General features: G+C 44.9%; 1 protein-coding gene and 1 long non-coding RNA gene across 3 annotated transcripts; one reads left to right on the top strand and one right to left on the bottom strand.

The window, feature by feature from the left end:
• Positions 1–1586: 1586 nt before the first annotated feature.
• Positions 1587–24722, top strand: BTD (biotinidase). Of its 2 annotated transcripts, none has more exons than XM_059162570.1 (4): positions 1587–1741; positions 16625–16889; positions 22141–22290; positions 23260–24722. In XM_059162570.1, the coding sequence occupies exons 1-4, from the start codon at positions 1731–1733 to the stop codon at positions 24430–24432; spliced, it is 1599 nt and encodes a 532-aa protein (XP_059018553.1). In that variant the 5' UTR covers positions 1587–1730; the 3' UTR covers positions 24433–24722. The 2 variants fall into 2 exon arrangements, with proteins under 2 accessions (XP_059018553.1, XP_059018554.1); XM_059162571.1 differs by lacking the exon at positions 1587–1741 and adding an exon at positions 10231–10346.
• LOC131824521 (uncharacterized) lies at positions 5656–12602 on the bottom strand. Its single transcript, XR_009350890.1, has 2 exons — positions 12433–12602; positions 5656–10289 (listed from the first exon to the last, which is right to left on the bottom strand). It is a non-coding gene; the product is annotated as an uncharacterized LOC131824521 (long non-coding RNA).
• Positions 24723–26612: the final 1890 nt, after the last annotated feature.

The following is a 26612-nucleotide window of genomic DNA, read 5'->3' as shown; positions in this document are numbered from 1 at the left end:
CACTCATTTTTGAGTGGAGAAAGATGCTTGCAATGTGTGATTTCTGTGGGTGTGGCCTCCAAGTCATTAAACCATCTCCATAACAAACTTTAAGTTTTTAGGGACTTTGGGTGTTTTAAAGCAAGAAGACAAGTAATATGAGGAAGGTAAAGAGGAGGGGGGGGAGTGGGTCATGGGTAGAGAAATGAATGAAAAGCATTGGAAGTGAAAGGATTTCTAAACCCAGAGATTTTCAAACCATAGTCCTGGGCGTTTTCCAAGGGGTCTTCCTTTCAACATTTCAAACCCTAACCTCCCACCCTAAACAGAAGAGAGTATAATCGGGTCCTTTCTGGATTCAGGGACTAGCCTGTGTAAGGTAACCAGCCCATCAAATACAGAGATTTCTTCAATGGCTCAGAGTTCCTCTAAAACATAAATGCATATTTTGCATTCTACTCCAAAGTATGTCCATATTTTAATATAAATACTATCTTTTTATGAGGTAAAATAAACATGCAATTAAATGTACAGATCTTAAATGTTAAATAAGTTTTAACAATTGTATATACCTATGTATAACACTGCATGGCCTCAATATGATCTACCAGATCTCTTCTGCTAGGAAACAGGGACAATGAACTGAGGTACCCTATGTTCAGGCTTGAATGGCCCTAAATCACAACCGAATCTAAGGACCTCTTACAGAATGTGTCTGGCCACTAACCAGGCTGATAAGCTCCTTCCTGATTGTCTAAACAACCCAGATTGCTAGAAGAAACACAGGCCATCTCTAATGAAGGGGATGCTGACCCCCTCTCCCTGTTCTCCCAACAGAATCCGGTCAGTTGTACACTTTGATGACTGGCTCCCCTGTTTAGAGAGCCTATTATCGTTATGTTAGCTTTTTCTTTAAAAAAAAAAAAAAATTAGACTCATTCCTTCTCTGACCTCCTTCCATGGACAAATAAACAAAAGCAAACAAAAAATTCCAACAAAACATCCGACAAATAAAATTCCATGTCTACCACCAATGAAAGTAATAAAAACTGTGGTTAATGCTTACAAAGTCTGCATGGAAGTGCCTTGGATAAATCACAGAAGAATCCTATAATCACTTGGAAAACTTTTAAAAATACAATTACTTGGGCCCTACACCATATTTTCTAAATCGGTGTGTTAGAACAAGTTAGGCACCTACATTTTTTTAAAGCTGTTTCATTATTTTGATGTGCAGTCCATCTTGGAACCACTAGCCCTGTACTCATGCTAGAGGCATCAGTTAACAATTAACTGTGTGATTGTCTGTTACCAGAATAATACTGTTGATTAGTCTGGACTTACAGGTTCAAGGCTAGTCTGACATTGGCAACACAGACTGCCAGTGAGCCTTATGTCTACTGCGTCAAAAGAATCACAAACAAAAGCACTCCCTATAAAGTGTAGTGAAAACTATGCTATAAATTGGACCAAATTTCCTGAATTGACATTAACTGGTTTTGCAAAAAGGATATATTCTCAATGGACTGGATTTTGTCCTTTAGCAAAGGGAAATGTCAACAAGACTGTTTAAACTTGCTTTCACCTTTATATCTTTGGTTCAGGGTGCAAGATTCCACTGTTCACTTGGTCAGATGATTGAGCAGAAGTGATGACAGTCCTCCTCCCCAGGATTCACAGGCGCTGGGAGCAACTCCTTGCAATCCAACTGTGATTATAGGATTCTTCTGTGATTTATCCAAGGCACTTCCATGCAGACTTTGTAAGCATTAACCACAGTTTTTATTACTTTCATTGGTGGTAGACAGGGAATTTTATTTGTCGGATGTTTTGTTGGAATTTTTTGTTTGCTTTTGTTTATTTGTCCATGGAAGGAGGTCAGAGAAGGAATGAGTCTAATTTTTTTTTTTTTTTAAAGAAAAAGCTAACATAACGATAATAGGCTCTCTAAACAGGGGAGCCAGTCATCAAAGTGTACAACTGACCGGATTCTGTTGGGAGAACAGGGAGAGGGGGTCAGCATCCCCTTCATTAGAGATGGCCTGTGTTTCTTCTAGCAATCTGGGTTGTTTAGACAATCAGGAAGGAGCTTATCAGCCTGGTTAGTGGCCAGACACATTCTGTAAGAGGTCCTTAGATTCGGTTGTGATTTAGGGCCATTCAAGCCTGAACATAGGGTACCTCAGTTCATTGTCCCTGTTTCCTAGCAGAAGAGATCTGGTAGATCATATTGAGGCCATGCAGTGTTATAAAAGAAGATCAGTTCTTTCTTAAATTTCACAATTCAAATTGTCTCCAGTTCGTTAAAAGGCGTGCCATGGGAAAGTCCTTGGGAACTGAAGAAGCCTAGAGAAGGTTCATTATCAAAAATCGCTCCTTACTCCTAGGTGGTGTCCCACGTAGGATATGTTGGGAGTTTTGGATATCCAGGTGACTGGAGGCATCCCTCCAACAAAATCACTATTGATCACCCTCCCTGCTGTAAAGTAAAGGCCCCATAGGAGGGATTGCCTGTGTCCCCTCTCTTCCCCATTGCATTCTAGACCTCAAACGGATGCTGGTGAATGGACCAAAATACAGTGTCCTGCCATACTGTGAAGAACCTGCCATTTCTAACCCATAGAGAACATCAGAAAAGTTTTACAAGGGAAAAGTACTCCATTTAGTAACTTAAGTAGTCAATAAAGGACGTTGAAGAAAAACAGTAAAGATAGAAATCCACCGTGATCTAAGCAACATTCCAGTGCATATAGTCCTTATAACCGACTAACCTAGGAAATGGTCCCCCAGTTTTAATTTAATTGGGTACTGGTTTCTGCCAGCTCTAAGTAGAATTCTTGTGGCCTGGAGCACCTAGACCAGAGGCGTGAAGGGGATCATATTAGACGGATGAGGAGGAAACCTTACAGGGGACTCTTAAGATTGGCAGGCGTCCTAGTGACTTAGGGGGCAGTCCCAAGCCTAAGGACAGGAATAAAGAAAAAGAAACAAACAAAAGGACAGGAATAAAGAGAGGGCATCAAGTTTCTGGGTGTTATTACTGTTCTGGCCAATGTACTAATTTCCAGCCAAAAGGCAGGCTTTTCCCTCCCCATAGAGTAGCCACGGGCTGGAGGATTGCAGCCTGAGCAACTCACGTGGAAGTGTTTGACTAAAAGCCAGCAGGCCCCTTGAAACGCCCCTGAAATGAAAGTAAAGGGAAGAGAAGAGGAATTACCCTTCAAATTTGCAGTGAGGCTCAGAGTCCAGATGAAAAGACTCGAGCCCCACTTGGGCTGCCAAAATGATGACATTTGGAAGAATTTTGGGTTCGAGAGCGAATGGCTAAGAATTCTTGAGATGTTTCTGGTGCAAAAGAGTAATTTTATTATAGCACTGGGACAGGACCTGTGGGCAGAAAGAACTGCCCCAGGATTGTGAGGAGTGACTGATTATATTCTTCTAAGTTTGTGGAGGGAGTGGGGATAGAGATAAAGTTCCTAAGGAATTTTGAAGCAAGGCTCTTAGGACCTTGGGGCTTGGGGGCTAGCTGCTGTTAAGATAAGGTTATTTTTAGTCTTTAATAAAATATAAACATGAAGGCATTAAGGCAGCCATGAGTTCCTTGAGGAGAGCCATTACTGAGCATGTCTCAAGGGTCTCCCAGTGGGCTGTCAGCTGTAAGGAGATTTAATTTAACCTGCATTTCTCTTGCCTTGTTCTTCTCATCAGCTTCTAAATGTTGTAGAAGGCCTCCTGAGGCCCCCAAATTATGGCAGTATGTTTTAATTTCAGTAAACTAACAAGGACACTAAACATCCTTGTGATTATTAAAGCACATAACACCACCTGCACCTGTGAGAGATTATCTCACAAATTTATTTTATCAAGATGGCAAGTGTTTGGTTATCAAATGAAGAAATGAAGTAAGGTTATGTGTGATACATGATAGAATGGCTGAAAAGAAAAGTGGCTGAAATAAAAGAAGAGAAAACTGAAACCAAATATCTTAAATACTAACAAAAAGCAAGCGACAATAACAAAAAAGGGAAATCTATGTAGAGTTCTACTTTAAAAAAAATCTGTTTTGGGGGGCACCTGGGTGGTTTAGTGGGTTAAATCCTCTGCCTTTGGCTCAGGTCATGATCCCGGGGTCCTGGGATCGAGCCCTGCATTGGGCTCTCTGCTCGGCAGAGAGCTGCTTCCTCCTCTCTCTCTGCCTGCCTCTCTGCCTCCTTGTGATCTCTGTCAAATAAATAAATAAAATCTTTAAAAGAAAATCTGTTTTTAAAACTAACATGGAAAACTGAACAGCAGGAAATGTGCTGTAAGCAATACATTAGCATAAACAGCAGAAAATAAAATATTTAATAAAATTGTTCTTTGAGGCAAATAGGTGAGATTGATTATTTTTGCTTCCAGTTAAATTTATGGACTGCAAATTACTAATGCTCAGAAATAGGCTTGAAGCAAAACCAGCAGAAAACATTTTTTTCATTGAGGTGTCAGGGTCAGACTGAAGGCCCCTTAGCAGGGGACGGGCGCTGGGTGTTTTTCCCATTTGCCCTGTGGTCTAGAGAAAATTTGGGTTCTGCCCTTGGCTTGGACAGCCAAGCACCTTTGCTCCACATTTGAGTGGTGAGATAGACCCAGACTGGATCCAGAAGCACCCTGGGGCAGAAACTGAAGAAACATGAATTCCGTCTTTTAGCTTTACCTTCATCCATTGTGTGTTTGGTTGTGGGGTTTTGGTTTTTTTAAATTTAAATTTAGGGTAGTTTGGCATGAACAATCATTAAATCACTAATAAACATGTTTACTTTGTGTAAAGTGCACCAGAAATGGTGACAACTGTACATCATGCTATGACAACGTGAGAGATTTATCTGAAATGGCCTTGAAACCGTACTCTTGTATTTCTCCATATGCTAGAACTCCACACTTGGGGTGGCCCATGGGGTGGAGTGGGGAGCAGCAGCTCTCACTTAGGAAACATGGTACCCGCAGTTAAGCATTTCTGCTTTCATGTTTCTTCTGTTTGGCCATTAGCCTTCATTGCAGCGCCTTTGTACTTTATTGTTTTGTGTTTTTTTAAATCTGTTTGCTGTGTCAGCAAAACAGAGCATCCCCTCTAGGGCAGAATCTCTGACTGATTCCCAGGGTTTGGCGTTAAACCGCTGGGTGTAACCCAGATGAGGGACAGCTTCCTGATGAAGAGCTTAAGCTCTTAAACTTCTTTCTGTATCATAACCTTTGAGTTCTTTGGCACTTACCTGTGATTTATTGTTTTATTTACTTTAAAATGTGTTTATATTTAACATTTGTGACATCTTTCAGACGCATGAATAGGAACAGGGATTGATACATACACATGTCCTCAGCCCCAGCTTAAGAAAGACATTACAAAGGTGCCTGGGAGGGACGCCTGGGTGGCTCAGTTGGTTAAGTGTCTGCCTTCGGCTCAGGTCATGATCCCAGGGTCCTGGGATGGAGTTCGGCATCGGGCTCCCTGCTCAGCGGTTTCTCTCTGGAATCTGCTGTTTTTATATTCCAGCACCAATCCTACACTATCTTAATTTCTATATATTTTAGAATAAGTCTTACGTTGGTAGGAAAGTCCTTCAACGTTGTGCTTTTGAAACTATCTTGTTTGTTATCAGTGTCCTAAGCTGCTATAACTGATTACCACAAACTTAGTGGCTTTAAACAACTCAAGTTTATTATCTTACAGTTCTATAGTTCAGAAGTCTGAAATGGGTCTCCTTGGGATAGTATCAAAGTATTGACAGGATTGTATTCCTTTCTGGAGGCTTTAAGAGAGAATCCGTGCCTTGTTACTTCTCACTTCTTGAGGCTTCCCACATTCTTGGCTCCATTTTCAAGGTGAACAATAGCAAAACCGTCCCATGCTACCGTCCCTCTGGTTCTCCTTCTTCTACTTCTTTCACTCATAAAGACACTGGTGATTCCATTCCATTACTCACGTAAGCAGGATAATCTCCCCATTTTACAGTCAGCTTTTTTTTTTTTTTTTTTTTTTTTTTTTTTAGATTTTATTTATTTATTTGAGAGAGAGAGAGTGAGGGAGAGCATGAGAGGGGAGAAAGTCAGAGGGAGAAGCAGACTCCCTGCAGAGCTGGGAGCCCGATGCCAGACTCGATCCCAGGAGTCTGGAATCATGACCTGAGCCAAAGGTTGTGACTTAAACAACTGAGCCACCCAAGCGCCCTACAGTCAGCTCTTTAGCAACTTTAATAACCCTTTGCCCTGTAACCAAACGTATGCCCAGGTTCTGGGGATTAGGATTTGAACATATTTATATATTTTTAAATTTTTTTTAAATTAGGAAATTTTTTTTAAAGATTTGATTTATTTATTTGATGGGGGCAGGATGTGGCACATGCAGAGGGTGGGCAGGCAGTAGGAGAGAGAGAAGCAGACCCTCATGGAGCAGGGAGCCCAATGTGGGGCTCGATCCCAGGACCCTGGGATCATGACCTGAGCCGAAGGCAGATGCTTACTCAAACAAGCCACCCAGGCACCCAGGAATACAACATTCTTGCCAGCCTTACTTGTCCCTTGGGGGCCAGAGCAGTTTAAATGAAGTCATTGGGCAGGGATCTGGGGAAAACTGACTGCACTGGCAGATACCCTCTTAGTTCTTTCTCCAGCTCGCAGCTTAGTGGACTTGGCTACCAGAGCTGCAGCAGTCTGGTAGAGAGCCTGTGCCTCCGGACTGTAAATTTTACAAGGTCGCCGGGTGGCGAGAGGAGGCCAGAGGTGGGTGTCTGCCCTTCCTCCAGCTTAGTCAGGTTCTGATACAGGCTTAAGCGGTTAGCTCTGATGAAACCGTTTTTTTTGAGGGCAGGCCGCCCAAAGAACAGAATGCCCTGGCTGCTTTCCCCTTCTCCCTGCCAGAAACAGGAGATTTCTTCCCAGTGCTCACTGTAAGAACCTCGCAGAGCTCCTGGAGCTAAAACTCACAAAAGCCTGGCCCTCCTGCCATGTGTAGCATTGATCCCCCCTGAGCCTCCAAAGTTTGTCTGTTACAGTTTTTTTGGTTTTTTTCTTTTCTTTTCTTTTCTTTTTTTTTTTTTTTTAAGATTTTATTTATTTGACACAGAGAGAGAGAGAGAACAAGCAGGGGGAGGAGCAGAGGGAGAAGCAGGCTCTCTTCTGAGCAGGGAGCCCGATGTGGGGCTGGATCCCTGTACCCTGGGATCATGACCTGAGCCAAAGGCAGATGCTTAACAGACTGAGCCACCCAGGGGCCCATCAGTTACAGTTTAAGTTTTCATGTGCTAGTCCTTGTTCCCACGGAGGTCGCAGATCCAGTAAGTGGGGATTCTCTGCGTCCACCTGTCTGTCTTTCTAATTTTGACCTCAGTTCTCTGCAATAATTAAGAAGACTTGTTGGTTTTTGGATTGTTCAGGTTTTGGCTCATTAACAATAGGATGGCTCCTGCTAGGCTCCTTGTACACCACACTAGATGCCAGAAGTCTCAGCTGTTGTTTTTTTTTTTCTTATGTTTTTCATTTATTGGCAAAAACAGGGTAACATTGAGGAAAGCATTTTAAATCCCCATTATGTGAGCTTCTGTGTTTTTGTTAATTCACATTCTTTTCCAATCTTTGTTCACCTGTGTACATATTTTATTAGCTATTTGCATTGTAAATATAGAAATGTTTTCATTATATGTTTATTTAGCACGTCTTAGATATCATCCATTATCAGAGTCTTCATTACTGTCTTTTCAATGCTTGCTTAATGTTCCACCTGATATATATACATCAATTTTCATAACTTCATTCATATTGAGTATTGTTTGTTTCCAACTTTCACCTGTTGGGAGTCATTCTTTGCTTTTAGCTGGCATCCATTTATTGAACACTAAGTACTTTACATCATATATTTACATTTTCAACTTAGAGATGAAGAAACAGAAGCTTATCATAAATAATTTACTCAAGGTTATAAAATGAGTAAATCAGAGCCAGGATTTGAACTTGGATATGTTGAAACCTCTAAAGCCTGTATTCTTTACTTCCATGGTACACTGTCATTTCAACTAACTTGTTTTTCAAATGACTCCTAAGATAAAGTCCCAGAAGTAGACTTTATAGAGAAGTGATTCATAAGAGGAATTACAGAGAAGGATTACAGAGAAGTGATTCATAAGAGGAATTGTCAAACTTTTATCCCCCAGTAAAAAAATCATTATCACTTTACTAGTTTACCCTAATTCTTTTTTCAATAGTACCTTGGAATAGTACCAGTTAATGTTTATTTTGTACATAAGTTTAAAATCTTTCAAAGTATTTGTTGATGATTGTTTTCTTCCCATTTAAATGTGTTCCTGTTCATTGCCTGTTTATAACTGTTGTGTTGATGTTTATATTTTGCATGTAAATTTCTGTCAATCTGTTTCTTCTATTATGTTACCTGCTTCAAATTTTAGAAAGTGGTTTAATCAAGTATCTGATATCAGATTCTAATTTATGCTAGTTTTCCTATCATTCAATAGTAAACTCTTGATTTTGAGTTTATTTTGGTATATAGCCCAAGATATTTAAACTTAATTCCAAATTGCTTGTAATTCAGGCTGCCTGGGTGGCTCAGTCGGTTCAGCATCTGTGTCTGGCTCAGGTCATGATCCCAGAGTCCTGCGATTGAGTCCCATGTCAGGCTCCTTGCTCAGGAGGGAAGTTGCTTCTCCCTCTCCCAGCCTAAAGTAAATCAATAAAATCTTTAGAAAAAATTGCTTGTAATTCAGTCATCCCAATATCACTTATTCAGTCAAATGCTTCCTCCCCTTGTTATGAGTGCAGGAGCATAAAAAGAATGTAGGCTTTGAACAAAATCAATTTGGGTTAAATCCTGGCTCTGGATATTGATCCCCTTCGAGTTTAGGAGTAATCTCTTTCCAAAGAAGAGCTAGACTATTCTCTGCTTTGCCCCTAGTGCCAAGGAATGTAACCCCAGCCTATCGTGGAGGATTCTGAGACCTTCTTATCTAACTCCACACTTCCACCAGCCTCAGAAAGCCCTGAGTTTGGAGGACTTGGACCCTCATGTCAAATAAAGCTTGTGTTAGTAACCAGGCCCCACAGGACTTGTGTTAGTAACCAGGATGCAGCTGTGGCTGAGCTAGGACCTTTGCCAGAGGCACACATGTAATTACCAATCTAACCAAAGAAGATAAACCCCTTTGGTGCCTCCAGGAAGAGAGATAAAGGTGGAGAGGCTGACCATTTCTCTAGACCTCTACCATACCATGGGTGGAGAAGACAGCCAAGTTAGGGAATAAGCTGGAAGGTCACTGTCATTCTCGCTGGTGCACTGCCCTATAACTGAATATCACGACCACCTGCCTATGCCGTGGGTCACACACACATTCTCACCATGCTCGTGTCAAGAGCCTCCTCTCTAGATACTCAGAACCCATAGCATTTGGACCTATTTGTCCACCTTTTGCTGCTGGTGATCTTGACTGTGCCTCCCCCAAACATATACCTCCTGGCTTCTCCACAGGAGAAAGTCGGTGGACTTTGACATGTTTTTTCTAGTGCTGTGTTTTGCTTTCGCTTTTGTTGTTGTTTTCACATTTCCTGCTATCATTCACTTTCAGTGTTTCCAGGCTATTTTATGAAGGATTTTTCTTCTGCCCTGGGGACCAGAGTCCCTGGGCTGTAGCACTCACCACCTTGTTCTTCACAGGATCCAGGGCATCTGCACCATTATGCTGGTCCTGGGATCTGGTTTTTCACTCCGGAGCTCTGGCATATGAGAGCACAGGGGCGATGGACTCGTGGTGATGTCTCACTGCTCCAGCCTTAGTGATGTTGTATCCAGACACTTAGTAATCACAAAGTGCCTTTACATTGCCCACATTTCTGAGCACACCTCCCTGGAAAATTTGACCTGTGATTTTGGGACATCATGTTTTCCATGCACTGTCTGTGTTTCTCCTAGATATCCAGCCTTCAGGTCTTCATTGTCTAGAAGGTGGTTCTCCCAGTGACTCTAATTTCCAACAAAGAAGTGGAAGAGAAACTTCCCAAGGGCTTTGAAAAACAATTCCATGCTGACAGTCATTGAGGCTCATTTCAGAGAAACTGATGATCATTCTTGGAGGATGAAGAAGGCGAAGGCTCGCTGGAAGCTATAAATATTCCAGAAGAGCAGAGTGGCTGCAAGTGGCCCTGTCATTCTTTTCTCTGAAGACTGACTGGCGGTGGAAGAAGCCTTCTCTGGCTCTTTCCTTGCTCCCTGGTCAAACTCTCTGGAACACGGTATAAGACTTCCATCCTCAGTGATTCAGTTTCAACCCCTAAGGATTTAAGATATGTTTTTGAGAAGGAAACCAATACATTTTGGCCAAACATAGGTGATTTTTCTTATCTATAAATGTATAATTTAAGTGTATAGATGGAGTCTCTATTTATATAACAAAATATCTGTGTTGTTCTTGTTTTATTCTTTTAAAATCAGGAACTTTATTTAAACAAAGGAAAACCATTCACAATCTGGTTCTACAATGATGTTCCTGTTAAGACCAAAGACAAGAATTGAATCCTTTAGCTGACATGGACCTAGTTGTTTTGGGAGGTGTTTTGGGATTTTTGTTTTGTTTTGTTTTTACTTTGGTTTGAGTATTTAAATACTTTGCGGCCCATTTTCACTAAATATGGTGGAAACACTTGGAAGTCTGCCCAATTGGGGAGGCACCCGGGAAATAAAGGTGATGGTTCAGACTCCTGTCTTGGACAGTGAGGGAAAGATAGGAGTCAGAATATAGGATCTCTGTGCCTTTAACTTCTAGCCCAGTGACATTCCAAGCGTGACCCCATCCCCTGACCATCGTCATCATCAGTCAGCTAGGAACTTGTTAGGGAATGCAGATTCTCAGGCCTGGTCCCACGCTGGCTGAATCAAAACTCCCAGGCACGGGGATCTATGCGGGCAAGCCCTCCAGGTGACTCTGAAGGCATGCTAGCATTTGAGAGCCCCCGTGAATCTCTCTTTCTGCCACAGTTAAACTGGAGTCTGCCCAGTGGCCTTTGAAGGCCAGTGGCCTTTGACTGATAAATGGCCACAGTTCTTCAGTATGTGCTGGGGGGACTGGACCGGGGGAGCCAGGGGGCCTGATTTCTACCCTATTCACTACTAACTAGTGCTAGAGTTTTCCCTCACCTGGAGACTAGAATTTTACCATTTGGTTTCATGCTTTATGCAGCAAGATGAGAAACTGAAATGACGGCTGTTAAAATGACTTGAAAATTTTAGCCTGTGACATGTAAAATCGTCGATATAAAATGTTGTCCCTATAGAACCCTTAACTCAGCTAGATTTCCCTTTTCACTGTGCTGCCTGTCACCAGGTGGATGGGCTGTATCACTCTGCACATCCAGTCACATCCTATGGAGGGTACCACTGTGAGAGAAGAAATTGCAACAAATTTAGAACTTATGAATATAGAAGATGCCCTAGGTCCTGGAAGCATGGCAAATAAAAAGCAACTTTCATGAGGCCCACATCTGGGAAAATGGTTTTTTTTTTTCCTGTTTTTCCACTGTAGAAGAGATAGATGAAGTGTTATAAATGAAAAGGAAAGGAAAGGAGGAAAAACACCGTCCATTCACTGCTTAGGCATCACTTTGCTCTGTTACTGACAAGCAATCCGACCTAGGCTGATGGTCCTGTTTGTCCACACGGTGGCAGTGGTGAACCTATATACTCGGTCTCTGCTGGGATTCTCTCTATTCACCCAAGAAAATGAAAAAGAAAGTGCCTTCTTGCATTAAACACTTGGGCATTTCAGGAAGAATTTTTATTTGACTCAAATTATGAAGGTAATTTCCCATCTGAGGAAAAAGAAAGATGACTTATAGTTAGGTTCAAGTGTCAACAATCCTTCGAGTGCTCATTTGGTATCCTAAGATAAACTAGTTAACGTGACACAAATAGGCCCTCATCAAAGGTCTGGTCCGGAGTTACATTTCTGTATGCCACTCTCTTTTTGTAAGATAATAGGTGGGATTTTTAAAAAAGTGAAATCACCACTTAGCAGATCAGTTCACAGGACTGGGTAATTTATTTGCTGTTTTGAATTCAACTTTGACTGTTGATGTCATCGTCACCTGCCACTCACAAGTGTTTACACTTGACATTTCCGATGGAGACATCAAAAGTCTTGTGGTGGATAGGTTTGCATGAAACTGTCCAAGCTAAAACCACTATGGGGCTTCCTATTCCAGGGGCCAGTCATAGAGGAGCTCACGACTAGCTGCAGTGGAGGGAAGAATCAGGAAACGAGAGGCTTTCTAGGAAATAAAAGGTCTCTTGGGACTTCTTTAATTCAGAGTCTGTAAATTAGGTGGAGGTTGGACATTATTTCCCCTTATGTAAAAGGATCTAGACAAGGATATCATGACCGTCATGAGAATCAATTTTTAAACCATTTGGAAACTCACAGTGTCGTTGGAGGCATTCTCTCAGATACACATGGAAGCATAGACCGTGCTGGTTCCTTAAGGACTTGGCAGGTCCCTCCGGCTTTGTTCCACAGGATATGCCATTTCCTTTGCTGATTTTTCCTGCCTCCTTTCCCAGTCCTGGGACTGTTATTCTCCCTGACAAGTCAAGAATGACAAGATCTTTTATTAAAATGATCAGTAGTTCTATATATAAATTTCTAAATGTGTATGCCTGCCTCTGAAATTATCTTATTAAGAGCACCTTAATAATAGTCCTTTCATTTTATTGCAGAAGATACTATTGTAATAGTATGGCGAAGAAGGAAATACAGCTAATTTTCGAGATGAATCACTTAGCAGGGTGGAACTACAAGTTCACATGTATAAAAATAACTAGTGATTGACATGTTACCAAATTTCCACCAAATAGATTGCCATATACTTTAGACGTTGATTTCTTTTTCTCACGATCCCAAGAACCTTCCTGACCAGGATTAGGGGTGGAGGAATATTTTTCACTGGGAAATGAGAAGCAGGGGCTTCTCTGAGCAGTTAAAAATGTCACTCCAGCAAATCTCTGCCCACCCCATCGGTGAGTTCCTGCCTCCCGGCTCATGCCTGTTGGCATGCTGTGAAGTCTGTGGCTTTTCCGTCACGAGAAGCAGGGGTTCACTGGAAGACTTGGAGCACAGGAGTGTCGTGATTGACTTGCTCTTGAACTGGCTCTCATGAGCTGCTCCAGCAAGAGGAGAATGGGAGAGGACAGGGCAGCTGCAGGGGGCTGTGAGAGCCCAGGGAGTGAGGCTTGCATTGCTTCTCCCTGACTTCATTATTTGCTGCCTTCCTCTGCCCCTGGGCCAAGCCCACTGCTCTCCTTGCTGTGTGTGTTTTGTTTTGTTTAAGATTTTATTTGTTTACTTGACAGAGAGAGAGCGAGCATGAGCACACAAGCAGGGGGAGAGCAGAGGGAGAAAGAGAAGCCCAATGTAGGGCTCGATTCCAAGGTCCTGGGATCATGACGTGCTGAAGGCACGTGCTTAACCAACTGAGCCATCCAGGTGCCCCATCTCCTTGCTGTTTCCTGAAGCTACTCAGCGAGTTCCCACCTGAGCCTTCTGACCCAGCTGCTCTCTCTGCCTAGAACAGCTCTCCCACCTCCCCAACCCCTGACCAGGCATCCATATGGTTCCTCTCTGACCTCTGGCAGACCTCACCTCATAGGGGCCTTCCGTGACCTTCCTGTTTAAAATCGCCCCCACCCAGGCCAAGCCCTCCCTGGCCCCTTCCCTGCCTTTATTTCTCCTTTGCGCTTGCTGCTGTCTGACATCCTAGGGATTGATTTGATTGTGGTCTGTCTCCCCTTCCATCCTGAGGGGTGCTGGCTGGGAAAGGGCCTAGCTTGCTCAGGGCTGTGCCCAACACCACAACCTGCGTCTGGCTCACAGTCGGGTGTCCCACGGATGTCTAAAGTGAGCACCCTCCTGGCTCGGCTGTTTTCCTGGCAGGGGGATTCGGGGCACCTCGTGGGCCCACGCCCCCTTCTCAGAGGGTTACAGTGAGCAGAGTGGATGAAGCAGGGTACGGAGATGCACTGTCACCTAGACGGGGGCCTTGGCACCAGGCTTTCCTGCAGTTTGAGCCTACCTGTCAAATGCCCTCCAATGGAAGAGGGTATGAATCTACCTTTTTCAGGCTTAGCATATACCCCTACTCACCATTTTGTTTAGGGTCCAGGTTCGGGCCAGCTCTAGAGATCTGTTGACGGGTTTGCAAGAAGGCGAGGACTTCCAGAACTTTCTTCTTCCCAGGCAGCCCCTACACCCATCCCAGCCCACCTGTGCTTTCCTTTGTGAGCCAGCCCCTGGTAATCACATCTGGATGATGTCCTGCCCCATTATAACTGTGCCCCCTCTCCTACCTGGTTTGCCCTTCGAAGTGTCTGCTTTGGGCCTTGTTTGGTTTTTCCTGAAACATTTGTTAGTACCAAATGAAGAGGGAAAGCCAGTGTCTGCCAATCTGGTTTAAATGACTGCTGTTTCCCCACTCTTCAAGAAGGGCAAACTGTTGTAGCTATTTTTATCATAATTACTCATTCTCTCCTAGCTCGTTAAGCTCGTCTCTTTCAAGTGTGAACACCTGGTAGACTCTTCCTAACCTCTTATTACGGACCCACCTTCGTTCACACACAAATGGTTGCCATGTATAGCTCTTCTACCAGGCACCTTTTGTAAATAATCTAAATTTTATTTTCTCCAAACAGAAAGAAATATGCTATCTTGCCGGCTCCCCAGTTTTCTGGTTTTACTGTGTGGCAATCCTGAGACTTAAACACACGTCCTCTGTCCCCACGTAAATTGGTGAGACACCACTCTTAGCTGAGAACAGGGGATGCTCTGGCCCCCAGGAACTTCTGACCTGGCTCCACCAGGCACTGGTTCGTACAACTCTCCCCACCCCTAGCCTCAGTTTCCCCACCTCTTCATGAGGCCATTGCCTAATACTTGAGAAATATAGGGAATGTGTCTTTGAAGATGAAAGTACCCCCCCAGACCACTCCCCATTATCATTTTGGAGCTAGAGGGGGAAATGGAAACTAGATTTTGAGGCTGTTAAAATTATTCCTTGCTGGTCTTCAGAGGCAAAATTCAGATAAGAGAGCTTATCAATGATACTTTTGTTTCTTACTCAGAAACTCATGACTGCTTACTCAAAGGCGCCTTGTTCTAATCTTCAAACATTGTTCAGTGTCCCAGATGAATGGCAACAAGTCCCGGGGTTTGGTATTTGGTGTACTTACCCCCTGGGGCGAGGAGCAACAGCAGGAGAAAGGAGAGGGGTGGGATGAGCCCTGCTCAGCCTGAGAAATGTTTGCTTTTGCAAGGATCCTGCCTGAGCATCCCTCGTCCTTGTTCTGTTGTTGAAAATACTTGGGGCTATTTTTATTTCTGGGCCGTTTAAGAGAAAAATAAGAGGAAATTTGCGGCCTGGAGAGTAAGGCAAACACGGGAGTTATGAGTCAGAGTCGGACAGGGTGTCCGTTGTCTTTTTAAAAAACGGAGATAGGATTCCTTGATTCATCTCTGTTATCTTGATGTTTAATCTGGATTCCTGGGCACTTGGTCAGCCCCAGAACCTCTCCACAGAGCAAGTGGCCTAGCCTTGGCAAGGCCCCTGGTAAATCTGTGTGTAGGGGGAGGGCCTTCAGGCGGGAGGCCAGGCTGTTTTTCAAGGGGGAATTGGACGATTCGGTGTAATGCCCGACCATTAGAAATAAAAACTCCTGTTCTTGGGAAAAAAAACACACAGAAGTGTCGTCGTCAGTGACCTAATTTACTTCTAATCTCTTAGGGTAACACCCACAAAGCTGAGTTTACTTTCTAGAAAAGTCTAGAATATTTTCTAGAAAATTCTGGTTTATTTTCTAGAATATGGCATTTTACTGCTGCAAAAAGATTTTATTTCCAAATGGATACACTTTGGAGCAAGAGTTCTGGAATCGCAGAGACAGAGGTTGAGAAGATGATGATGTACACTGATACTTGTCAAATTCAGGAAGGTGGGGAAAAAATGCTTTGATTGGGAGACTTCTTTTTAACTGCCCATAACGGAGAGTAGGGACTGGCATTTAAGTAGAAGTCAGCAGCTTCTCTGCACCAAAGAAAGAATCCTGTGCTAAGAAGGACTTACCCTTTATGTTCAGTACCGACCAAAGGAAGGCAGGGAGAATTTTAATCCATGGGATCTTCCTGGCCAGGAAAGCCGAGCTGTATTACTGGGATCACAACAGTCAGAGCTGGCGTAGAGGTTGACCTGCCTGTGTGTAGAGAGGACAGGTGGTGGGATGTGGTTAATAGGCCCCCGAATTCTGTAAAAATAATTGTAGTCATCATTCTGGCCTAAAACCTAAGTGTGTGGCTAGGAAGGTGAGTGGTGACGTGCTCGTGTCTTGCTGAACCCCAGGTTAGAAAATCGTGGCCAATGCTGGTTCTGTTTTGGAAACGTTCTAAAACCTGCTACGTGTTTGGAGAGAAACACATAAACTCTTTTATTAGGCACATGAAAAAATCTTCGAGCTGCAGTGTCAGGCGGGAGCTTTAATTGCTGGGACTAATAAATCACAGCTGCAAAAGTTACATTCTTGGCAGGATTCTTTATTCGGCTGTTTCTCCCTTGCCTCCTTACCTTCCAGATTTACAGTCTGCGTTATGTCTGGGGCCGGCCGCCAGCTTGCTCTTTTCCTCTGCAGCTGCTACGTGGTTGCCCTGGGAGTCCACGCTGAGGAGCCACGTGAGGCTAGTCACCACGAGGCTGAACACTACATGGCCGCCGTGTATGAGCACCAATCCATCTTGACCTCCGACCCCCTGGCTCTCATGAGCCGCAAGGAGGCCTTGGAGCTGATGAACCAGAACCTCGACATCTATGAGCAGCAAGTGATGATCGCAGCCCAAAAGGCAAGGAAAGCTCCGGGGAGGACCCCCACCAGCTTGTCCGGTAAAACAGGGCAGCTTGCTCTTTGGTCAGTGGTTCCCGCAGGCCCTCTGGAAAACTAGTCCAGCTGGTAAAGCTGTCTCAGTTGTCCATGCACCAGCCAGCCGCCGCAGCCCTCAGGAGCCTGTGAGAGGCGCAGAATTTGGGTCCTGCCCAAGATCTGCTGAATCAATCAACATTGTACCAAGGTCTCCGGTGCTGCTTTGCTCCTCATATCTGAGAAGCCTGGAACTAACCCCTGGCTCTCAGTGTGGCTGTGCAGAGGGACTGCTTGTCCAGTGGGTGCCTGGTCTCATGCTCCCAGAGTCGGAGAGGGTGTGAGCTGGGTCCTGGGATTTTTTTTAAGGCTCCCCAGTGGAATCCCATGCACAGAAAAGTCTGGAAACTAGCAGGGATGGGAATCTCTCACGCTCTCTGAGGCAATGAAAATAGTAAGCATCCGCAGGACTGCTGTTTGCCACCTCCTGATTATTTGGGGCTCGTTTCTGGTCCCTGTTCCAGACCATGAACAGGCTGAGAACTCAGTGCAGACAGAACGGAGATGGACAAAGGGAAGTCGGTGCCAGCCTTTGTGAGGGCTTCCTGCTTGGCCCACAGGCGCTGTTCCCGCCAGGAAGGGTGGGGTGCAGGGGGAAATCTGGGTGCCAGATGTGACTGCAAGAAAAATGCCCTGTTGGGAAACCCATCACCGAAGGGGAGTTTGGGCTCTGAACGGGTGGTGGGGAGCCCAACTGCGTGAGGAGGCCCTGCCCTATCCGGTGGGAGGTGAAGCCCATGTGAGCACAGCCTTCTTCCTCCCAGACTGCAGAAGCCAGAAAGGGTGAGGCCCACAGGCCCTGCCCCAGGTGGTCCCTGTGTTTGTTCTGGGAGGTCAGGGGTCCTGGGACAGCCACTCTGTAGTGCTGCATTTTAAAATTCTAACCCATTATGTGTGTGTGTGTGTGTGTGTGTGTGTGTGTGTATAAAATTATAGGCAATTTTTTCTTAAATATACACATATAGAGGTGCCTGGGTGGCTCAGTTGGGCGTTTGCCTTCGGTTTGGGTCATGATCTCATGGTTCTGGGATGGAGGCCTGCTTTGGGCTCCGTGTTCATGGAAAGTCTGCTTCTCTCTCTTCTCCCTGTTTTTGCTCTCTCTCACTCTCTCAATCTCTCTCTCTCAAATACATAATACATAAATAAAATCTTTAAAAAATATATACACATATATAAAACTAAGCTTGGAAGGGAACTTGAAGACCTGGTCCAGATTCTTCTGATGGGAGACACTCCTCAAAGTTCAAAGCCCCACATCGAACTTCTCCCTGAGCATCTTCTATAGCACAGCACTCCCTGTCTCCTGAGAGTGGGGACTTCTGGCAAGGTCTTCCTTTCAATGAACAATAGGCTTCCCTGCAACTGCTTCCCATCATTCTGCCTTCTGAGCTAAACAGAGCAGACCAAGGCCCTTACCCTAGCAGCCATCTTCCACAGATCTGAGGACGTCGGTCATGACCCACCCCGACCCCACAAACTCAGTGTCTCTCCCCCGGGCTGTATATCCCTTCTACCAAAGACTTCCCAGATGCTCTGTGTGCCCAGAGCTGTAGGAATTTCTCCCTGTGCTGTCTGACGAGGGCAGTCTCATGTGAGATGTGGTCTCCGGAAAATCATTGGTAGACACGTCTCACTGTGGACTCATGAGGCGTTCGCTGTCCGCTCACACTCCTGAGCCTTTTTTCCACACACAGACACACGTGCTGCCAATCGCCACCCTGTCCTTATGAAGTTAACGTCTCTAACCTGAGCACCTGACCACGTTTATGCTGGGAAGTGTCCTCATTCCAGCCTGGTGGGCTATTTGGGGATCTTTCCGGACATCCTGCCTATCAGTTACCTTCACGTCATTCACACATTTGATACACACCTCACTGAGGTCTACGCTGAAGTCAGTGTAAAAAAATCCCAGGCTGTGCCCTCAGATCTGCCGATGACAGAGATCCACTCCAGAGCATTCCATGCAGAGGTGCTCGCCAGCATGGGGCTGAAGCGTCAGCCTCCTGCTTCTCCATCCTGCCCATAAGACTGTCCTAAGATGTTTGCAAACACCCTACTGAACCCCAGACACCACAGTTGTAGTATTCCCCTGCCTACCGATAACCTGCCCTTGAAGGAAACCTAGACACCATGTTCTTGTTGAACCCAGGCCGGCTGCAGGGCTTCCTTCCTTCTCTGTGTGTGGCCCAAAGGCAGGGGTGAAGCGGCTAATCATTTTTAGTGCTTCCACATCGCTCGGCTCCCTTGCGTGGTTATATGTGTTAAAGCAACTTCTAAGACACGTGGCTGCCAAGCATGTGTCAAACTTTTATATCAAACTTGCCGCAAGGCAGGGGTTCCCGAAAAATCCAATGGAAGTATCTCTGTCTTGGTAGAGGTATTTGTGGAGAAGGAAAGGAGTCCATCTTAAAGTTACTGGGCTGCTCAGTCAGCTGGATTGGCAACCTTAATTCCTCAGGAGTTCTTGATCTCATGGAGGTCTGTCAGAAAAGTGCTCATTTATCAGGAATGCTGACTGCTTTCTAGAGGGAGCGGTAATCACATTAGACCCCAAGTTCTGCCCTGGCTCAGGTTTGGTTCCTCTTCTTATTCCTGGAGAATACGTACTTCAGGAAATGCAATTTAACCTCAGTATGAATCTAATATGTATCCATAATTTAGGTGCTCTTGTCCAAGGGAACCATTCAGTGTTCTCAGAGTTTTCTTTTTAATAAAGGAAAACTTGTGTCCAAGTATAATTTTCAAGACGTTAAGAACATGACTCCAATACAAATGCAGGATGGGCTTGTGTCAAAGCTGTCATTTAACTCACTGATGAATAAAGCAATCTGTAAGATGGCAAAGCTGGTTCAGAAGAGCATCTGAGGAGCAGAAGTGTGTTCACCAAATGAATGTTGAAATAAATTTGTGAATCAATACAAAACTGGCTAATGACCTACGGGGCAGGGCAAGGATCATCTCTGAGGTGATCTTCTATGAAATAACGAAGCCCAGCAGGACACATTCACTGGGTAGGTCATCCTTGAGCCTGTTAACCAGTCCCCTGGCCTGTGTTAGAAAGGCAAACATTCTTCATCCTGCTTTATTTCCCAGTTTGCAATGACTTTGCTTTACAAGGTACGACCAGATGACCAATGTCTCCTGGAAGGAGTATACACGGGCCTCATCTTTCTGGAAAGCTATTTGGTAGTGTAAAGAACTGAAAGCTTTTCATATCCTAGAGCCAGTATTTTCACTTATAAGACTTCATTCTAGGGGCGGCCTGGGTGGCTCAGTGGGTTAAAGCCTCTGCCTTTGGCTCAGGTCATGATCCCAGGGTCCTGGGATCGAGCCCCACATCGGGCTCTCTGCTCAGCAGGGAGCCTGCTTCCTCCTCTCTCTGCCTGCTTCTCTGCCTACTTGTGATCTCTGTCTGTTAAATGAATAAATAAAATCTTTAAAAAAAAAAAAAAAGACTTCCTTCTAAATAAATAGTCAGAGATCCAAAGACTTGTGAACAACACTCAGCAAGTGTTTTGAGCCCCCTGAATGCAGACAGTCACCAGAAGTTGGGAACAATACAGACAGATGTCCACTGAGAATGGATGAGCTGGGTGGCCCCTTAAAGAGAATGTAGCCACGGCAAATAGTATTTCTGAAGGTAGCTGTGCAGTCTTGAGGTTCTAGGTAGTAGGAAAAGTCAAGGTGGAAAACATGTCTTTTATTATAATAAATATTTAATATCTCAATTATACACTGAGAAAAAAATGAAAAACTAAACTAATATTAACTAGTATTTTGTTTTCTGAGTTTCCTACAGTTAAACTTTCGAAGCTTTCTTAACCAGAAAAAAGTTTGCAGTGCATTCCAGAAATAAGTGACTCAAATTGCCTCTTATTTGAGATTATTCATACCTTCTCTGCCTTCCTCCTCCACCTTTCACGTTGACATTTTAAGCTGTACGTGGAGAGCAGCAGGAGAAGGAAGCCCTGCTGCTGACACCCCACTTGTTTGAATTTCATTAGGTTACTGCAGACACCACAGGTGCCCTAGGGTGCCTAGACGTCATGGAGCTGAGGGTGTCTCCAGGTGTGGGACAAAGCCTGTGGGTGGTTAGAATCCTGAAGGGAGCCTCCTTATTCCCAGGTGAACTGCAAGTAGAGAAAATCCTTATTTCTATGCCGAAATCCACACACTTGACTTTTGCCCAGCAGACCAGAAGGTCCCAAAATTGACTGCACATTAGAGTCACCGGGAAGGGGCGCCTGGGTGGCCCAGTCAGTTAAGCTCAGGTTATGATCTCAGTGTTGTGAGATGGAGCCCTGCCTTGGTCTCCCTGCTCAGTGCAGAGTTCGCTTGGGATTCTTTCTCTCCTTCAGTCTCTGCCTACCACCCCCAAAATAAATGAATAAAGTCTTTAAAAAGAAAAGAAAGAAACACCCAGGAACCTTTTGACAAACACCGTGTGGTCAGACCCAGTCAAATGAAGCAGACTTTTTAGGAGTGGGGCCCAGCGTGCCTTTTTCCAGAAGCTCCCCATCTGATTAAGATGCATGATGAGAGGGGCTCCCGGGTGGCTCAGTGGGTTAAACTTCTGTCTTTGGCCCAGATCATGATCTCAGGGTCCTGGGATCGAGTCCCACATCGGACTCTCTGCTCAGCAGGGAGCCTGCTTCCCTCTCTCTCTCTCTGCCTGCCTCTCTGCCTACTTGTGATCTCTCTCTGTCAAATAATAAAGTCTTAAAAAAAAAAAAAAAAAGATGCACAATGAGTGGAAACCGTGGGACTGGAGACACCCCTTCCGTGACCACGCCCAGTATCTGAGGCCTCTGTACTGTGTCCCACCTCCACCCCACCACCAGGAACCCCACGCCCCTCCCATCTGCTTGGCAAATGCCCGCTTTCCCTTCCCCTCTCCTTCCTTCCCTCCTTCCCTGACACGACCCCAGGTGTGCTTAATGGTGGTTTCTAAAGCCTTCAGCCTTGGTTCCCTCACAACTAGGCCAAGTGAGACAGCTTCCCCGAGACTAAGTTCCCTGAGGAGAGTCCAGGCACCCTGTTTATACCCCTGGTTCCCGGCACGGAACAGCAGCTTGGTGGGGGGGTCACACAAGTGAACGAAAGAATGAACAAATGAAAGCAGGGAGGCTTCCTGTGACCCAGTGACATGCCCTACTTCGATGTTGCTGACTTTACAGGGCGTACAGATTATAGTGTTTCCAGAAGATGGTATTCATGGATTCAACTTTACAAGAACATCTGTTTACCCGTTTTTGGACTTCATGCCATCTCCCCGGTTGGTCAGGTGGAACCCATGCCTGGAGCCCCACCGATTCAACGACACAGAGGTACGTGAGGGTCCCAGCCTTCCTCCTCAGTAGGCACAAGGCACACAGAGATGAACCCAGCTCGGGGCCAAAAGCCAAGATGTATTAAATCAAGCTGAAAGGAGACCCTGGATCCTAAACAGGAAACCCAGGCTCCCCACACTCCCTGGGCTATATATTCATTTAGTTAGAGGATGTCTAGTACTATGGGGCCTTTACTCATCTCTGGATTGTTCTATTTATTAATTACACAAGAAATACATGAATATACACTTAGAAAACAAATCAATCAGAAGTAAAAAAAGAAAAGAAAGTCACACACCCCACCCATCGCCTACTTCTCTTCCTAGAGAAACTGCCACCAACAGTTTAATGTGCATCCAACTATATTATTCTGCACATTTCGTAGTTACTGACTTCCTGTTTTTTAGCATGCTCTATTCTTTTTAAAAGGAACTTTGCTATTATTTTGCAATGATTGTCCTTATACACATATTTTTGTAAATATGTCTAAGCTTTTTTATGAGGGGAGATTCCTAGAATTGGAATTTCTCAGCTACAGGGTGTGCACATTTTAAATAATTTTGAGGAGTACCAAGTTTCCCTTTTAAAAGCTCTTTCACTTTACTTCCTTAGCAATAGTTTGAGTGCCTGTGTTCCCACATTTTGGTCAATGCAAGATAGAATCATCTTTGGAATTTTTGCCAATCTTATGTAGGTTCAAAATGATCTCTCGTTATCTTAATTTGCATTTTGTCATTGCTAATCTGGTTGGGTATCTTCTCAGATGTTTGTTTTTCTATGAACTAACTCTTCATATCTCCTGCACATTTTCTGTATTTTTTTTTACTGATTTATGATAGCTCTTTACATATTATAGATAAAATATACCTACTTTTCTATTTTAAAATTATTTCTAATTAAAATTATAAGACAAAAGGCAGGATTTAAAAAATAAATTTAAAACATGTATACCTTCTTTTTCTTTAGGTCCTCCAGCGCCTGAGTTGTATGGCCATCAAGGGAAACATGTTCCTGGTGGCCAATCTCGGGACAAAGCAGCCTTGTCATCGCAATGACCCTGGGTGCCCAAATGATGGAAGATACCAGTTTAACACGAATGTTGTGTTCAGCAATAATGGAACCCTTGTTGACCGGTACCGCAAACACAACCTGTACTTTGAGGCAGCTTTCGATGCCCCTCTTGAAGTGGATCTCATCATCTTTGATACCCCCTTTGCTGGCAAATTTGGCATCTTCACCTGCTTTGATATATTGTTCTTTGAGCCTGCCATTAGGCTCCTCCAAGACCCTGAGGTGAAGCATGTTGTGTACCCAGCTGCTTGGATGAACCAGCTCCCGCTCTTGGCAGCCATTCAGATTCAGAGAGCTTTTGCCATTGCGTTCGGCATCAACTTTCTAGCTGCTAACATCCACCACCCAACTTTGGGGATGACTGGAAGTGGTATACACAGCCCTCGGAAATCCTTTTGGCATCATGACATGGAAGACTCCAGAGGTCATCTTATAATAGCACAAGTAGCCAAAAATCCACTGGGTCTCATTGGTATGCAGAATACCACGGGTAAAATGGACCCGTCCCACAGTAAGTTTTTAGAACTCTTGGCAGGTGACCCATACTGTGAAAAGGATGCTCAGGAAGTCCACTGTGATAGAGCTACCAAATGGAACATGAACGCTCCTCCCACATTTCACTCGGAGATGATGTATGACAATTTCACCCTGGTACCTGTGTGGGGAAAGGAAGGCTACCTCCGTGTCTGTGCAAATGGCCTCTGCTGTCATTTACTTTACCAGAGGCCCACTTTGTCCAAGGAGTTGTATGCCCTGGGGGTCTTCGATGGTCTGCACACTGTGCATGGCACTTACTACGTTCAAGCTTGCGCCCTGGTCAAGTGTGGGGGTCTTGGCTTTGACACTTGTGGGCAGGAGATCACAGAGGCCACGGGGAGGTTTGCGTTTCACCTGTGGGGGAACTTCAGTACTTCCTATATATTTCCTCTGCTTCTTACTTCAGGGATGACCCTGGAAACCCCTGATCAGTTTGGCTGGGAGAGTGACTACTCTTTCCTGAGGAAGAGGGGACTGTCCTCTGGCCTGGTGACAGCAGCTCTGTACGGGCGGCTGTATGAGAGGGACTAGGGCCGTGTGGGGCCGGTGGCCCTGCCCTTTCCCAGGCTGCCGCTCAGGAGCCCTGGGACCGCCTCTCCGCCCCAGACTACCATCGTGGCAGCTGTGGGACAAAGTAGAAGAGGCTGATTCCCCCAGTAGCTTTTCCTCTTCCACGTGAATTATCGAGTCTTTTCTGGCAGTCTCTGTTCACATTTATTGTTTCCAAGTCACATCTTCCTCCAGCCAATCTCTCATTTCACAGTTGGTTTTTAGAGCTAAAACAACAATAAATGTCAGTTGATATTTTGCATACCCACAAAGCAGTGGGTTTTGTGTGTGTTTTTCCCGTTCTTGTTGTTGATCAAGTGACACCCAGGACACACAAGTATCTCACGTATCTCAAACACTGGCAAAGGTGAGGAACAAACTCCCAAAGCAAAAGCTGTATTAGAAACGGCTGCGTGGGCCCGATTCCATTCTGGATGAACAGAATTCTGTCCAGAGGAAACAGTAATGCCAGAGCTTTCGGCAACATCAGAAAGGTGCATCTTGAAGCAGCTCTTAAAAATAGAAGGGAAGTTTTCCTTCCATCTGTCTTTCTGTCAGTAAATGGAATGTGTCAGGCAGGACGTATAATAACTGGAAAGAAAGAGCACAGTGCCCCAGAGAGACAGAACGAGCGAGCGAGAGGGAGGAGGCTGGAAGGAAGTGCTGAAGAGAGGAGCAGCAGTGGGAAAGTATGAGTAAGAGGATTCTTTCTGCACAACGTGTCTCATCCAGGATTCCAGAGACCTTAATAGATCATGCTAACTTTGGGTGAGAGCCTGCCAGTTGCCCAACTGTGCAGGACGGAGTGACATGGGTGTGAGTCCATTTGCAGTCCCCGGAGGGCCTGCCCTTTGATGGTGGCATCCCACCTCTTGAAGAAGAGTTTCAAGAACTGCCATGGAGGTTGACCCACATCGTCATTCATTCATTCAATCACACAGCAGGTGTTTTTGGAGAGTCCACCAGGTACGGAGTAAGGTCCTGCCAAGTATGAATTCCAGAAGCAAAACCATTATAATCAGTGAGGGAAGATAATTTTAGGTCACTAATTTCTTTTTTTTTTTCTTTCGACTTGATTTTTCTTTTTTCTTTTTCTTTTTTTTTTTTTAAGATTTTATTTATTTGAGAGAGAGAAAGAGACAGAGAACATAGGTCTGGGTGGGGGAAGGAATAGAGGGAGAGGGAGAAGCAGATTCCCAGTTAAGTGGGGAGCGTGACGCGAGGCTCCATGTCAGGGCCCTGGGATCATGACTAGGCCACTAATTTCTGTATTATTTGTATCCAACATTTCAAAGTCATTCTGAGTCAATGCCTAGTAACTGTTTCAGATGATTTTTAGGTGGGGAAATGGTTAAGTTTTAAGGAAGATGGATAATTATCCTGCTGTGACTTACCTCTTCCATGTCGTGGCTGGTTTCCTCTTTTAATTAGGTGTCTTAAAGCAGTATGTGCATATATATAATTCTGCAAAGTAAGAAATGGGACTCCATCCCCATCTCCATGCAGTGTGGCCTTCCAGACCCCTTTTCTGGCTTCCAGGCAGGCTACTAAAGAGCACAGACCCTGCACTTGAAATGGTCAGGCTCATTTCCTCCGCCTCACTGTTTACTCTTCACTGCCTGGGCCTTGGACAATTTATTTAAACCCTGTCACATCGCAATCTTCTCATTCATAGAATGTGTACTGAATAGTGCATGTGGGAATGAGCCAAACAAGCAAAACCCCTGCTGATTCACTGCTCTCTCGCAAAGGTTTGGAATGAGTCACATCTTTAGGGAATAAGCAGGAAGAACTGAGTATTCCTGAGGAAGCCCTGGGAAGTCCCGCTGCAAGGGGAACAGGACCTCTCCCACCAGTCCACGGAGCTTGCCTGCCCTCCCCCACGCGGGACCTGCCAGGAGGGGTGCGCTGTGGAGCCAGATGTGGCTGGCTGCCGCCCACTTAGCTCTTGGCCGCAAACCCCAGGGAAATAGAATCCAGCTTAAAAATGCATCTTGTTGCTTCATGCCAAGAGGATTTCAAGTCAGCCTGAGAAAGTGAGAGATGGAGAGAGCAATCCTAAATACACACTCAGTGGAACCCCTCCACCCAGGAAGAACTTCGGAAGCACCTGCTGGATGCACGTTTTGCCCTTCTGAACAGAACACCTAGAACTTTCCCTG

This window comes from Mustela lutreola, chromosome 2, assembly GCF_030435805.1.
Source record: "Mustela lutreola isolate mMusLut2 chromosome 2, mMusLut2.pri, whole genome shotgun sequence".
NCBI lineage: Eukaryota > Metazoa > Chordata > Mammalia > Carnivora > Mustelidae > Mustela > Mustela lutreola.
The sequence above is the reverse complement of the archived record's forward strand: the minus strand, read 5'-3'. Positions and strand labels throughout refer to the sequence as shown.

What these genes read in the sequence shown, in the direction of transcription:
- BTD (XM_059162570.1), top strand. An exon ending in TGATGATCGCAGCCCAAAAG is followed by an intron (nt 16,890 to 22,140) that starts GCAAGGAAAGCT and finishes CTGACTTTACAG; the next exon opens with GGCGTACAGATTATAGTGTT. An exon ending in ACCGATTCAACGACACAGAG is followed by an intron (nt 22,291 to 23,259) that starts GTACGTGAGGGT and finishes CTTTTTCTTTAG; the next exon opens with GTCCTCCAGCGCCTGAGTTG.